This window comes from Mytilus californianus, unplaced genomic scaffold, assembly GCF_021869535.1.
Source record: "Mytilus californianus isolate M0D057914Y unplaced genomic scaffold, xbMytCali1.0.p SCAF_5, whole genome shotgun sequence".
Lineage (NCBI taxonomy): Eukaryota > Metazoa > Mollusca > Bivalvia > Mytilida > Mytilidae > Mytilus > Mytilus californianus.
The window spans coordinates 24,584,280-24,599,179 of NW_026262701.1; the positions used below are offsets into that span (position 1 = coordinate 24,584,280).

A 14,900-nucleotide genomic window follows, 5' to 3' on the forward strand; every position below is an offset into this window, starting at 1 on the left:
TGAAAGCATACTTAGCGAAATTTTACAACCGTCTCCCTCTCGGTTGAACTCAGAGAATTATTCATAATCAAGATCGGGTGGTCAATCTTTATTTGAGGCGACGAGAGATATCTGCTTGTACAAAATATGTGTTTTTGCACCACAACTCGTTTGCACAAATAATAAGAATGCGACGCTATTTTAAAAACTTTGTATCACTTTCGACAAACGTTGAACATTTTTTGCCGCAATTCTAATATAAAAAAGTATTTTTAATTTACACTGACAAAGTCATTTAATGGTTGTTTATTAGGAATAGATTACCTAAGCTGTATTTAGCAAAACCTTTCGGAATATTGAGTCGTCAATGCTTTTCAACTTCGTACTTTACTTGGCCTTAAACTTTTTTTATTCGATCATCACTGATGAGTCTTTTGTAGACGAAACGCTCTTCTGGCGTACAAAATTCTAAGCCTTGTATCTATGATGAGTTTACTATAAGAGATTTCCAATAAAATAACTAACGCACGTATCTCGACGTATGAACCTAACGGAACCGGCTATTAAAAGCATATGAAGTTTTGTTAAATGCGGTGCTCAATTTTTAATTAAGATTACCAAGACTTATAAAACCATACACCGTACTTTTTGTCAATATCCAGTAATTTCTAAATGCTTGAAAATTATAAAAATCATGTATTTCTATTTATTATCTAATTTTCACAATCCCCGCCTATATTTTCATTGTCATAGGATCGCTAATGCACATATATCTTACCTAACATACGACTGATTAGGTTTATCTTTCATGACAATTTTTTCAATGAACTTTGCAGATTCCATTATTCTTTATTTTACATGCTTATTTTTTTTAACGATACCATTTATTCATTCTCTCTTTAACTATTTATCTATAATTACATATCATTTTATCAGGTATTAAATACAATCATAGGAGGTCATTGAAGTGCATTCATCATGTGTATGCAACATAGAAAAAATATAGGACATTATAGAATTTCGATGAAAATGCAGTCAAAACGACACATTAAATTTTCTCAAAAAAACGAATCTGGCGACCCCATTCAAATCTGATATCATTAAAACGGAATTTTAGTGACAAAAACTTATCAGTATTAAAAAAATATCATAGAATATGGAGCAAGAATAGTTTTTAGTACAAATTGCTATACTTATTTGCGATATTGACATGTATTCTAAAAAAATGTACTGTATTTTCTGGATATTGAGTTTCATGTTGGAATTTCGAAATAATGATAGGTTTCATAACGATTGAGAATTGGATGGCGCTTGATATCAACTCGAGTTATTAAATTTAAATCTAGTTATAAAAAACTCATCATAGATACCAGGATTAAAATTGTGTACACCAAAAGACTCATCGGTGACGCTCGAATAAAAAAAGTAAAAAAAAGGGGGGAAAATAAAGTACGAAGTTAAAGACCTTGTCTTCGGCGAGTTTATTATTACTATTTAAATCAAATAAAGAGAGCTGATATCAAGCGGTATCCAATTCTCACGAGTTGTTAAACCTATTTCCCTTAGGATAAACAGTCTTTTTGTGTTAAATAAAAAAAAGTCCGCGTCTCGTTGAACTAGTCGCTTGCACATACCAGTATGACGTCATATGTCCTGTTCAGGCGTCAAATTTTATCATCAGACATTTTAAAACTTTGTGTACGCTTCAGAATATGAATAATTTGACAAAAATAAGATTTTCAGGTGAAAAGTATGATTGTTTTGTATATAATAACCGTTGCCTTGAATGAAATGTACATCGTTTTGACCTTTGAGATTCATCAATGACCTAACGAATAGCCAATGGTAATATCACAATATCGCTTCATGATGCTGGATAGGCCAATCAAATATACGCATTTTTCGTATCATACTCTGTGCAGTGCGATACAAGAAATATCTCTTCGTGCGAGAAATAGATAACAAGCCAAAACCATAGAATAAAATTTACATGCTGCTTTTTAATATGTGTATGTTCCATGCTCTAACTGCATTGAAAGGTCATTAAAATCCGTGAGTACCTGTTACTTAAAAAAAAAATACATGTAAATTAAGTCTTAAGAAGGCATGATGATTTTATAGTTGTTCTTGCATTAAGACTGCTCTTTACTTGACAGAGTTAAAAGAAGATTTTAAAGCTATATTATAGTGGTTGAGTAAAGATCGCATTTTGAGTATCACTTTAAGTCTCGCTTAAGACGAATGTTGTGGCGGGCGACACTTAAGTATTTGCACAGTTAAAATTTTCTCAAAAACGCCCTGCATAAATTGTATAATTGTGTAAACCAATCTCTTGTATCATAAAATATGTGGAATATTCCGAAGTTTTTTAATATGTACCTCAATCCCTCTCCTGTCATAGGCGGGACACAAAAATATAAAAATGAAATCCTGCATAACAAAACTACAGCGAAACATTTCATACATGTCCGATTTTTTCAGATGTATATGTATAGTAAGTCAAACGTCAACATTTTATAGAAACAAGTTGTGATCAATTTCGTTAATGTTCATAAGAAAACCATTTCTATAACATATGCATCATTGTAATTAAAGAAGTAAAATAACAACCTATTTAGTAAAGTGTCATTCTTTTTTATCTTGAAGATGCATCTTCATAATTTTATTTTAAAAAAGATGAAAAAGTCTTATAAAGCATGAATAATCTGAATTTCTGCCCTCGACAAAAGCCTTGTGTAAACCTGTTACATTCGGAAATTTTCCTGTTAACTTTGAGACTCAATTTTGCCATGAAATCTTCCCTGACAGCTGGAAATGTTTGCATGTTTTCGAACTCTTACCATTTAGTGCCTTTTTTTTGTGCAAAATATTTCCAAATCTCCTACAGTAATGAAAACATAAGATACATTTCAACCCGAGATGACAATGATCTACTTCTTTTTTCAAACTTTAACCCAGATTTTCCAAAAACCTTTACTTTCGGAGTGTATAAAATAAATCTACAAACTAAACTCCGTAAAATTTGATGGACCTTAATTTCTGAATGGTATAATTCTATCGTTTCGGGAATTTGGGTCTGTGAAATTTTACAGATATCGTTTGTAGATTTATTTTCTACTGGGTATCCAAGTTTAGAGTAAAATTTCCTCTCAAGGTCCAGCAGAAAAAAATAGCTTTGGCGTTATGACATCGTAAAAGGCGTCACACCATAACATTAAAATAGCCTTTCAAAACGTCATAATAATTTCAACTTCTATTAAATGTGTATTCAACGAACAAAAAATCTCATGCAGTTTATGCCCCCCTCCCCCTCCGTCATGCATCAATGTAATGAGGCCGACATACGTTCAGATGGTATGGTTATGACAAGTAATGTTATATTATTGGAATTCTCTATTAGGTCATTTTAATTACATACAAATAGAATATTGCACTATTTACATGAGAGAAGATATTATTAATTAAAACGATATAAATTTAGATAAATATGTATTTAACAAGAAATGATTGTAACAGGATGATGTTACGAAGTCTCCCAAACGAAGCTCCCATAATTCGTAATTCCCAGGGTCGCCTGACATTGGGCGAAGTCCAGTGAAAATTGGTTTGGTCCAGTAAAGTTATATGCATTAGTGATGCATGGGGACTAACCCTGTATATCATTCAAATCATCTTGGCATGACAAACCAGAATATATATGGTTTAGGGGTGGGGATCTCGACCATTTACAAGATATTAGAACTTTCTCAAATTGCAGGGGGTCGGGATGACCCCTGGGGACTAACCCTGTATATCATTCAAACCATCTTAGCATGACAAACCAGAATATATATGGTTTAGGGGTGGGGATCTTGACCACTTACAAGATATAAGAACTTTTTTAAATGGCATGGGGTGGGGGTGACCCCTGGGGACTAACCCTGTATTTCATTTGATGTGCTTTATCATGACAAACCAGAATATATATGGTTTAGGGGTGGGGATCTCGACCATTTACAAGATATTAGAACTTTTTCAAATAGCAGGGGGTCGGTATGACCCCTGGGGACTAACCCTGTATATCATTCAAACCATCTTAGCATGACAAACCAAAATATATATGGTTTAGGGGTGGGGATCTCGACCATTTACAAGATATTAGAACTTTCTCAAATGGCAGGGGGTCGGGATGACCCCTGGGGACTAACCCTGTATATCATTCAAACCATCTTAGCATGACAAACCAGAATATATATGGTTTAGGGGTGGGGATCTCGACCATTTACAAGATATTAGAACTTTCTCAAATGGCAGGGGGTCGGAATGACCCCTTGGGACTAACCCTGTATATCATTCAAACCATCTTAGCATGACAAACCAGAGTATATATGGTTTAGGGGTGGGGATCTTGACCTCTTTCAAGATATTAGAACTTTTTTAAATGGCATGGGGTGGGGGTGACCCCTGGGGACTAACCCTGTATTTCATTTGATGTGCTTTATCATGACTAACCAGAATATATATGATTTAGGGATGGGGATATCGACCATTTACAAGATATTAGAACTTTCTCAAATGGCAGGGGGTCGGGATGACCCCTGGGGACTAACCCTGTATATCATTCAAACCATCTTAGCATGACAAACCAGAATATATATGGTTTATGGGTGGGGATCTTGACCACTTACAAGATATAAGATATTTTTTAAATGGCATGGGGTGGGGTGACCCCTGGGGACTAACCCTGTATTTCATTTGATGTGCTTTATCATGACAAACCAGAATATATATGGTTTAGGGGTGGGGATCTCGATCATTTACAAGATATTAGAACTTTCTCAAATGGCAGGGGGTCGGGATTACCCCTGGGGACTATCCCTGTATATCATTCAAACCATCTTAGCATGACAAACCAAAATATATATGGTTTAGGGGTGGGGATCTTGACCATTTTCAAGGTATTAGAACTTTCTTAAATGGCAGGGGGTGGGGGTGACCCCTGGGGACTAACCCTGTATTTCATTTAATGGGCTTTATCATTTAGAACATTTTCAATTAAAAAGATTGTGTCTATCACAAACAGTTTTCAATTTATAATCATTTGAAAATTTTTAAAAATAAAATCCCATAGGGTTCTATAGTAAAACCCTCTTTTCTTTTTGCCCCTCAAAGTACCCCTTTATAAACCCCATTGCACAAACAAAACCCTGATTGCACCACTAGACATGTTAGTCTAACATATTGTGAAACCCTAAGTTAATCTGACAAGCGGTTTTGGAGAACGGGTGCGGACAAGTTCAAATTTAAAAGCGGCGGAAGAAGAAGAAGAAGAAGAACTGAGAAAAAACATTAAGTCTTTCCAAACTTCGTTTGGGAGACTTAATTAAAGCAGTCTAAATCATACAATTGTGATGAAGAATTTGTCCTCTGAGCTTACAAAACAATAACTATATTTATATTGTGTCATTACGATATCAAACGGAGTTATATTTCAGCATGAAATACAAATGATTCTCCTACTTTATTGTTAGCATGTAATATATCTATAATGATCTTGAAATAATAGTTGCGAAAATAGGTATATATGTGAATCAATATCTTTAATGACAACGTATTTTCTATTATCGTTTGTTTTCATTAAAAGTAAAGCGTTAAGATTAGCTGAAAGACCTTTACATTTATGTACCCGTTACACAATTATTAATGATTAAATATATCGTCTGGACGTTCACTGTATCCAAACATTAAACAGTCTGGTTTCACAAATGATCTCACTCTATCAAGTAATGGTTTTCCAAGAGATTTGTAGTGAGCTACTAATTGTTGTCGCTTCTCTTCTTTTATTATTTTACTAGATAATATTTTTCTATAATACTTGACACTTGAAGCTGTTAATGACGAAATATTGCAGGTGACTATTTTGTCTTTACTTATAAATCCACGAAGATATAAGGTCTTTAAGACCCTTTCAGACACATTAACTTCTCTCAGACAAGTTTTGTTGAGATTCTTATAATAACGCAGATCGTTCGCAATTTGAAGCAATTCTTCACTGAAGTTGTGTCTTACACTAAACTGTCGGAAACTTTTGTCCCTGAGTTCACCAAATACATAATTCACATCATCACCAAAAGTTTCCATTTTACCTATTATTTTATAATCGATTTCACATGGTCTACAATGTTGATGTATAGGACTAAAATGATCCTCAAGAAGGCGTGGTTTGTAATCATAAGTATCTACAACATATTCTACAAACTCGGCAAATGTGACGTCATATCCACATTGCATACTTTCTAATGAAGCATTCTTCCTGTATTTTCTTATAATTTTTGCTCCATATACACTCCAGTAATGTGGATTTGGATATAAGAATTTGTCAATATATCCAGAAAAGAGTCTAGAATAAGGGTCTCTAACAAACAAAACTGAAAACGCTGATTTAGAGAAATTTTTCACATCTACATCCCTGTACTCCCGGGAGATTATTGGCAAGTCCATCTTATGTACTAGAGACAAGTCTGTCAGATTCGTATCCATCTTGTTTTCTAGAGACAGAAAAATTCTTTTCCAGAATGTACATCCAACTTTCTGCACAAAACAAAATAGAAAGTTGTTTTGTTTGTTGTACAAAAGATATTTCTTTTTTGTCTGTTTCAACTTCGCTTTTTGGTGATATAGTCTTGACTTGCAAGCTTGTTTCAAAACATGTATTCGTTGGCTATAAGGTTTTGAATCCAATCTTTTTGCTTTTCTAGTGTCTATGAAATAAAAACCAAGAAGTTAGTTAAATCAACATGGCAACAAATCATTTGCATAAGTGATGCACACATCATGTTTTATTTTAGATGTTGTAGTTTTATGTAATATCAAACAGCAGAAATTCTATTGATTTATATGTTGTCTACGGTAATTATTAATGCTTTATAATTCAAAATAGATCTGAACCAAATATTTAAATACACTTTTTTTTTATTTCGCAGGAAAATAAGAAGATTTTACAATAATATTGATACTTTTGTTAACTTTATTTTACTTAGAAACTTCAGCCAGTTTTTATTACACAATATCTCTGTCAAATGTCAAGAATGATCCACTCTCTATCCAAGACGATTAAACCGTAGTTCTGGAGCAATAAGGCATTAAAAAGTTTGAAATAAAACAATTTCGACTGGAAAGATAATGACGATATGATTTCGATGCTCACACACTTTAGGTACAATCCGCTCGGCAGACAACCCTTTCGGGGTTGGTAGGATTTAAATATTACACTTTCCCCAGATAATAAAATATACAAATGTATTAAAACTAAATGTGTTAACATCTAAAGCATGCATGTAAATGTCAATTCAATTTGAACTTAGACGCTTTTCTCTGAATTTGTGATGCTGCTTCGGATTAGAGTTTATAAACGTTTATGTAATTGTTATTCAAAATTTTGAGTCTCTACCTTACGTTTGATGTGTTTGAGCTTTTGAGTTTGCCATTTGCTTAGAGACTTTCCGTTTAGAATTTTCCTCTGAGTTCGGTATGTTTGTTATTTTACTTTTTACCTATTTTAATAGCAGTCTTTCTTAATTTTTACTTTTAGTAACCTGGAAAGTTAGATAAAGTTCATTGGTCAAGAGATTATTACTCTTTATCTGATGTGCACGAAATTGAAAATAAAACTATACAATTTTGTGCATCCGAGACGCTTTTCTGGATTTACCTTCATCAGGAACGCTCAAACCAAAACACAAAAGACAGAGATGTATAATGTGTAGAAACTTTTAAAAGACAGGGATGTATAATGTGTAGAAACTTTAAGAGCTATATGACCAAAAGTTATCTAAAATGAATAGCCTAATACATCTCAGGTCAATTTTGGCTGATAGGGTTTAAATCTTAGATTTTTAGTTATTTCTTAATCTCATAACGGGGAATTTTAGAAAAAAAACTGTTATAAATCATGTCAGTACCCTCTAAGACTAACAATCCACAGCAGTGTTATCGACCCAGTGCATGCAAGTAAATGAAAATAACACTTTTAAAATGAGTAATTTTTCGTAACGAAATTAATTCAACAGAGTATATTCAGTTGGGCTAAATTAATGTTAATGTGAATAAATGAAGACCTATGTGGCATCGCTGCCTTTACGTATGCTACACATCCAGTCATCACTTACTGAAGAATAATTATTGCGGGCCTCCAAATAATAATTCTTATTTTTTGAATGAGATTTGATTTGGCATTTTCAGAAGGAAAGAATTTTGAAAATTGAATAATAATTCGTTGTATTGGTTATAGTTTCGTTTGATTAAAACCCAATAAACAGAATTTTTCGTATGAATGTGTATACATGATTGCATCTGTGTAACAATATTCTCTACAATCATAGACAAGGTTTGATCATATAGATGTAGATAAAGAAATTTAAATGTTGACCTATAAGAAATTGACAATACATTAGACGATGATATACTTTTGCTCAAACAGAACGGAATGAAAATATAAAACAGAAGAGGGGCGAAAGATATCCTAGGAATATTCAAACTCACAAATCAATAACAAACTGACAACACCATCGCAAAAAAAATGAAAAACGACAAAAAGACAAACTACTGTATGCAAAACACAACATAGACATAAAACCTTCTATAATTGTTTTGCATAGGCTGATGTAAAATTTCACCAAAAGAAATTTCATACGATATGATGTGAACAGATGGAAAACAGACACTTACATGTATAAGTGATGAAAATAATCCTTCCCAAGAACTTCTTATTAACAACTAATTTTAAACAGATTTTGTTAATTTTCAAAGGAAAACTGTCTTGACAAAAATAAATCATGTATTTTTATCACACGTCTTATGTTATGTGTTCATTTTTCATTTCGATCTATCTTTTTTTCCAAAACTTCTCTTTCTTTTTCTCACGAATATTTGTATCTCCATATATTCTCTCAGTTATTAATTCACCAATGCATATTTAATTCACACAAGAAGTAATAACTACAGATTAAGAGATTTAAAACAATCCCCCTTAGACAGGTGGTTTTAAATTCGGTTGTCTTTATCAGAAAGACTTATCTGATAATAACAACAGTTGCATGTTTGTAATATACAATTTTTGGTTATTTAGAAAGAGCCATTACAATGTTAAGTTATTTAGAAAGTGGTAAGTTTGAAAGTGTGGCAGATATCCTATGAAGTTCATATTTGCAAATTGTCAAAAGGATACATCATCATTGGACTTATTTCAGTTGTGTTTCTAAATTCGAATTAGTGCTAAAAATAGAATGCTTGCCAATTTTACACTTTTAAAACAGGTTGTTTCCCTTTGTTAATTCCAACGTTAGACTTTTTAAAAGAAAAATAACTATTGATTTTAAAAAAGATTTGAAAAACTTAAAAAATTACACACATTACGCACAGAAAAATTTGCTCTTTTGCTAGCTCTTCATTGTTAATGAAATGGTAAGTACTTTCTACGGGCAACAACTAAAAAATTGGTTCTCTAATTACAGGATCAATTTGGGTATTGGCAAATAGACTAATCATTTGATATTCTCCGAACAGGCATTTTAATTCAAATAAATTGAGTGTTTCAACATTAGAAAAAACTGAGTCCTTGTCAGTGATATCAAGTATTCTGTTGCGTTTTAATTTACACATTACATGAAATTGCGTGAAGTTTTCTTTAATTGAAACTTACCTGTCGTATTTTTATAAGAATAAGATAACTCTCCTCTTTTGTGTGTTGATTTTGGTTGATGATGATCACCAATGAAAAATATTTGAATAATAATCATCATAGAAGCGATAGTGGTAATGAACACACTTGCCTTCTTACAATACATTATTAAATTTCTTATCAACAAATATGACTTCAATAGTAATGACCTGTCATATATAACAAAGTGAGATAATGTACGTTTATTAACATTAAATTATCTAAAGTGGTGTAGAGCTGAAGACTTACGACGCATTTTAAGATAAATAACTGGCAAACAATAGTTCTAAATCGAAGTTTTGGCGTTACACATATGTTCCTGATGGTTTGTATTTTAAAATGGTGCTATGTTATATTTGTCTGATACTGGAACAGACGAATTTTTAAAAATTAAACGAGTTGTTGCTGCAAGCTCTTAAAGTCAAAATGCATTTAGGGGATTTCAACATCGGTAAACTACAGTTGCCTCTCATTTATTTGTAAGTTTCCAGTGCATTAATTTAGGTATAATGTTAACTAAGGTTGATTCTTCCTTGGGCAAAATTGAACTTCTAAGGTTTTGAGTTTTTAGTTTTATGCTCGCAATCATATTCATATAATATTTTTGCCTCTCAGAACTTTGGGTCTCGAGCGTATATGATGAAGATTATTCAAGAAACCTGTGTAGTGCCCACGAAAATTATAGCATACGGTTGTTCCTGTTATATTGAAAAACTTCGTAAGAAGTTATTTTCTGTTGGCTTTTGATTATGTTACCTAAGTATAATCATGCATTTTTCAAAGTTAAATGAAGACTGAATCTAAACTACCATACTACAATAACATCAGAGACATATAATACAATTATATGTCTCTGATAATATTTACACAAAAAAGTAACTACTTAGTATAATTGAATCTTTATAAGTTTGGTGCTTCCGTCTTGAAGCTAGTCTTTGCATTTACCTCAGCCAGTAAAGCTCGAAATCTAACATATGAAAGACAAACACATAGATAAATACTTTTTATATGACCAAAAGCAGACTTTAAAAGAGTAGATAAAACCATCTAAGGTCAGTTATATCTGTCGTAGTTGCAACATTAGTTAATATAAACACAACTTGCAATGCTCTGATTCCTTGCCCGGTTTTTTGGGTTAATAAGCTCTTCATTTTTTTAAAAGTTTTTGATTTTCAAATATTTTTGGCCTCGGGTATCACTGAAGAGGCATTTATTGTCTAAATCCGCATCTGATGCAGTAAAAAAGTATAACGAAAATACCGAACTCCAAGGCAAATTCTAAAAAGGGAAGTCCATAAAAATTTGTACCGTTAATGTTATTACTACCACTGGGTCGATACCTCTGATGGTGGGCTGTAAGTCCCCGAAAGTATCACCACCCCAGTAGCCAGTAATTCGGTACTGGCATTAAAATACAGATATATTGTTATCGAAATTTGCTGTTACACAAATTTTTTAAACTATTTTAGATTAAGTAATATACCTCCTTCGTGGAAAGATCTGATTCCTTGCCCGGTTTTGACTATACTTTCTGTCCTTTTGGGGTTTATAAGCTCTTCATTGTTTGAATAAGTTTTAGATTTTCGAACATGTTGGTCTCGAGCATCACTGTTATTGTTATCTTATTTATGAACTCGAAATTTAGACAAAAAAGATGTAAGAGCATTACAAAAATTCGCACTAGATTAAAACAGAGATTAGATGACAGAAAAATTAATTTCATATAGCGATCCACCTAATTTGAATTTCATGTTAACTCAAATCTAATTCATCCGATGAAAGCTATAATCTTAAAAAGAACAGCTTAAGTCAATCACATCGTTATAGCTCAAGAAATAATTCTTGTCATCGATGTGGTGTATACATCTTTCCATAGAAAGAGAATGCTATACTGGTATACCCCTGTATGTCAGACTGTCTATTTTCCCTGATATGTCGCTCAACATGAATGCACAACAATCATTTGATATTTGGTATTTAGCATAGTAACAGTACTTTCACTCTTGTGTCCATATATTTCTTGGCTCAAGTTTATGCTGGGTTTTAAAGTTTTTTTGGTCGATGCTTCCAAGTTAAATATTTATGCATTCTGCACTTCTAATTTTTAGCATATGCGATGAAAGATTTTCCAGAATACATATTGTTTGCAATGACACTTTTTTCAAAGCTATACTGAAAACAGCAGATAGAAAACTGATACTGTGGATTCATTTTTATTCCTGGTATACCAATTTTCGTGGGTTTCGTGGGTCACAGCGAACCACGAATTTAAGAATTCAACGAAGAATAATCCCGAGAAATGTGTATGGAGTCGGATGTTTATTTCCGGTTATGTTATGCAGTTCTAGTATAGTGTTGCCTAGCGATAAACATTGTAACATAACACGTGTTTTTAATGAAAGAAGATACAAGTATTTTGATTAAATCAATAATAAATATATCGAATATCACTGATAATTTACTTTTTAAAATTGATTAAAACTGTTCATGGAAAATAACTGCAAGTTGTTAATTACCGTGTCATAGTTTGGTTTACTGGTGATTAAAACTCAATAGGATTAAATATGGGGATATTGCCCGTAGGTAATATTGTTTATGACAGGAACATTTATTTTCACACCTTTCACTAATTATATGACTGTTTATTATATAGTGATTAGGGAAATGAGCTTTCAATCATAGAGTTTTGAATGCCTTATAAAATTCCGACAATAATTTATAAATTGTAAAACAAACAAATAATTAGTTGTCTCCGTCCATTATTGTAATAGAAGTTTTCAATGAACACTTTAACCTAGAATGATCAAGCGAGGATTTTGACAATTCAAAACTTTTTCAATGAATTCCTTCTTTTTTGTTTGTTTTATTATTGATCAAACCAAGGAGGTTGGTTATATGATCTCCTAAATCAAAAAGAAATCAACGAATTACGTATCTGATTTTTTTTTTTTGTAATCAGCGATCCACGAATTTACGTATCCCACGAAACGTCTTTTTTTCTCTATCCAGGAAAATTGATACCCACGAAAATAAATGAATCCACAGTATTGCATGGTTATTTTTAGAATTTCTGACATCTTTGTAAGAACCAACCAAATGAATTGCTGCTCTACTTCAGGCTTATTGACAATAATAATACTACAACTGTAGCCTTTGTATGAGATCGATACAAGGATATATCTACCGAAATACTTCGTCCTCGGTCAGTATATTTCTTTCAGGTCGATATATCCTCATAAAAAGTCTATAAGTGTATAAAGTCATTCAAAGGTTTTCAGTCACCTTGTTATTCATCCGACAACACAAATATGAATGGTAACTGAACTCTAGGTGTTGGGTAGCTCACAACTATTTTTTTAATATGTTTTCCATTAGTTTGATGTGTTTGAGCTTTTGATTTTGCCATTTGATTTTTCCATGGAGTTCAGTATTTTTGTTATTTTACTTTTTTTGCATAATTTTCTATCTGTTTTTGCTTGAATTTATGTAATTTTGTGTTGGTGTCAAACCTTCAGCCATATAATTCATACATAACTCATCTTAAACATCTTGACTTGATTTATAGTTTTACATTTGCTTGCTAGCCAAACATCTTAGGCAAGATTGTTGATAGGTTATCAACAAAGCAAAAAGAACAACTCTAGAGATAACTACCGTATAGCGGGTAATTTTCGCGGGGGGTTTATTTTCGCTTATTTTGGCGGATGAAAGAAAATCGCGAAAATAAATTCCGCGAAAAAATTAATGCATACTTTTGTTACTTTCTAATAGCTAAAGCGTCGGTCGGTAGGTCAATAACAGTATTGGTTATTTTTAAAAACATAAACAAAAAGGGCATTGAACATACATGTATTTTATAAAATGACTGTCACGTGTGTATATCCTTATCAATTAGTGTCAAATAGATTATGAGTAGGGTACTCTATCAGGTAATTACCCTTACTAATTAGTGTCAAATAACATAAGAGTTGTAAATCAGTCTTGATAATTTTATAACCTAATTAGTGAGTACATCAAAGTTCCGGTCAAGATCAATGAATAAGACGTCATTTAGGTAAACAAATCAATTAACTTGCTTCTCAATTTTTCAATACTTTATATGCAACAATTTCAGTATCCCCCAAAATATTTAATTGGGATTTAAGAATCCACCAAAATAAAAACCGCCAAAATTTTTCTTATACTTTGTTGCCCCTAAATCATGAAATTTTACACCCGCGAAAATAACCCGCTATACGGTATATCAAAGTAACAAAATAGGAATTTACAATACTTTAAATCTAGATTCAGTTAATTAATTTTTAACAAAGAATTTTTCATGACCAACAAGCATGCAAAATCAATTAATGCAATGTTGGATTACACTTTATTAGTAAATAATGAATGCACTTTTTAATTATTGCGATTTCAATCATTCATGTTTGAAAACACTAATATTGCTTTGTAAAATTTCCTTGCTTTTGGTCAAATACATTGACCAAATTGAGACTTTTCAATTTAATAAAGCATTCCAATATAATGTGTAAAAATGACACTTTAAACACAGAAATAAAATATTCTAATTTTTATTAAAACATTATCACATTTTTTCTAAAGGCGTAATTCCTAGTAGTTTCATACCATTGGCAAGAGTTGTTTGAGCACACTTGAAAACTTGTAGACGTGCCTGCAACATACACAAAAAACAAATAAATGTTGATGGGTAAGATTTAATTGGACAAACAAGTTGACATATATTCTATGAAAAAAAAATACCAGCTTGCAATTTTATACAAAAATATCTGAATTTAAAGAATAGTTTTCTTCGTGTAACATAAAAATTTCTATCAATCACAGTTAAAGCAAGATTCATTTGACTTTACATTGCATCTCAATTTTTAATTCATTTGAAAGGCCAATAAGATCATTAACACACCTTTCCCTTTGTTTCATGATGTGCTCTAAACCGATTAGACTATGACAAGATACCATGAAATAGTGGCAATGATTTGGAAATAACTTTATGACAAGAATGGCACTTTTTGTCCTGTTCTTTATCCTAATGGTTGCTGTAAGGTATTTAAGAATGAGCTAAAATAGTAATACATTAAATAAAAATTTAAAGGTGTATCCCAACTATAACATAAGGAAACTTGGTTTCTGACTTATCCTACTTATTTTTAATGTAAAAGGCATTTCCATATATCTTAATTCTATGTGCAGGTGGAAAATGTTTTATGCAATT

The 14,900-nt window shown here is 32.0% G+C and overlaps 2 protein-coding genes across 2 annotated transcripts in view; both read right to left on the reverse strand.

Annotated features, from left to right (window-relative positions):
- Positions 1-5,477: 5,477 nt before the first annotated feature.
- LOC127701888 (carbohydrate sulfotransferase 14-like) lies at positions 5,478-13,195 on the reverse strand. The gene is made up of 2 exons (XM_052205860.1): positions 13,186-13,195; positions 5,478-6,719 (listed from the first exon to the last, which is right to left on the reverse strand). Exons 1-2 carry the CDS (start codon positions 13,193-13,195, stop codon positions 5,659-5,661), a joined length of 1,071 nt encoding a protein of 356 aa, XP_052061820.1. The 3' UTR covers positions 5,478-5,658.
- Positions 13,196-14,225: 1,030 nt separating this feature from the next.
- LOC127700799 (probable arginine--tRNA ligase, mitochondrial) overlaps positions 14,226-14,900 on the reverse strand; it is a 31,473-nt gene continuing 30,798 nt past the window's right edge. The window contains exon 19 of the mRNA XM_052204453.1: positions 14,226-14,342. Coding sequence (XP_052060413.1) covers positions 14,256-14,342 — 87 coding nt within the window. The 3' untranslated portion in view covers positions 14,226-14,255. The remainder of the gene's footprint in view (positions 14,343-14,900) is intronic.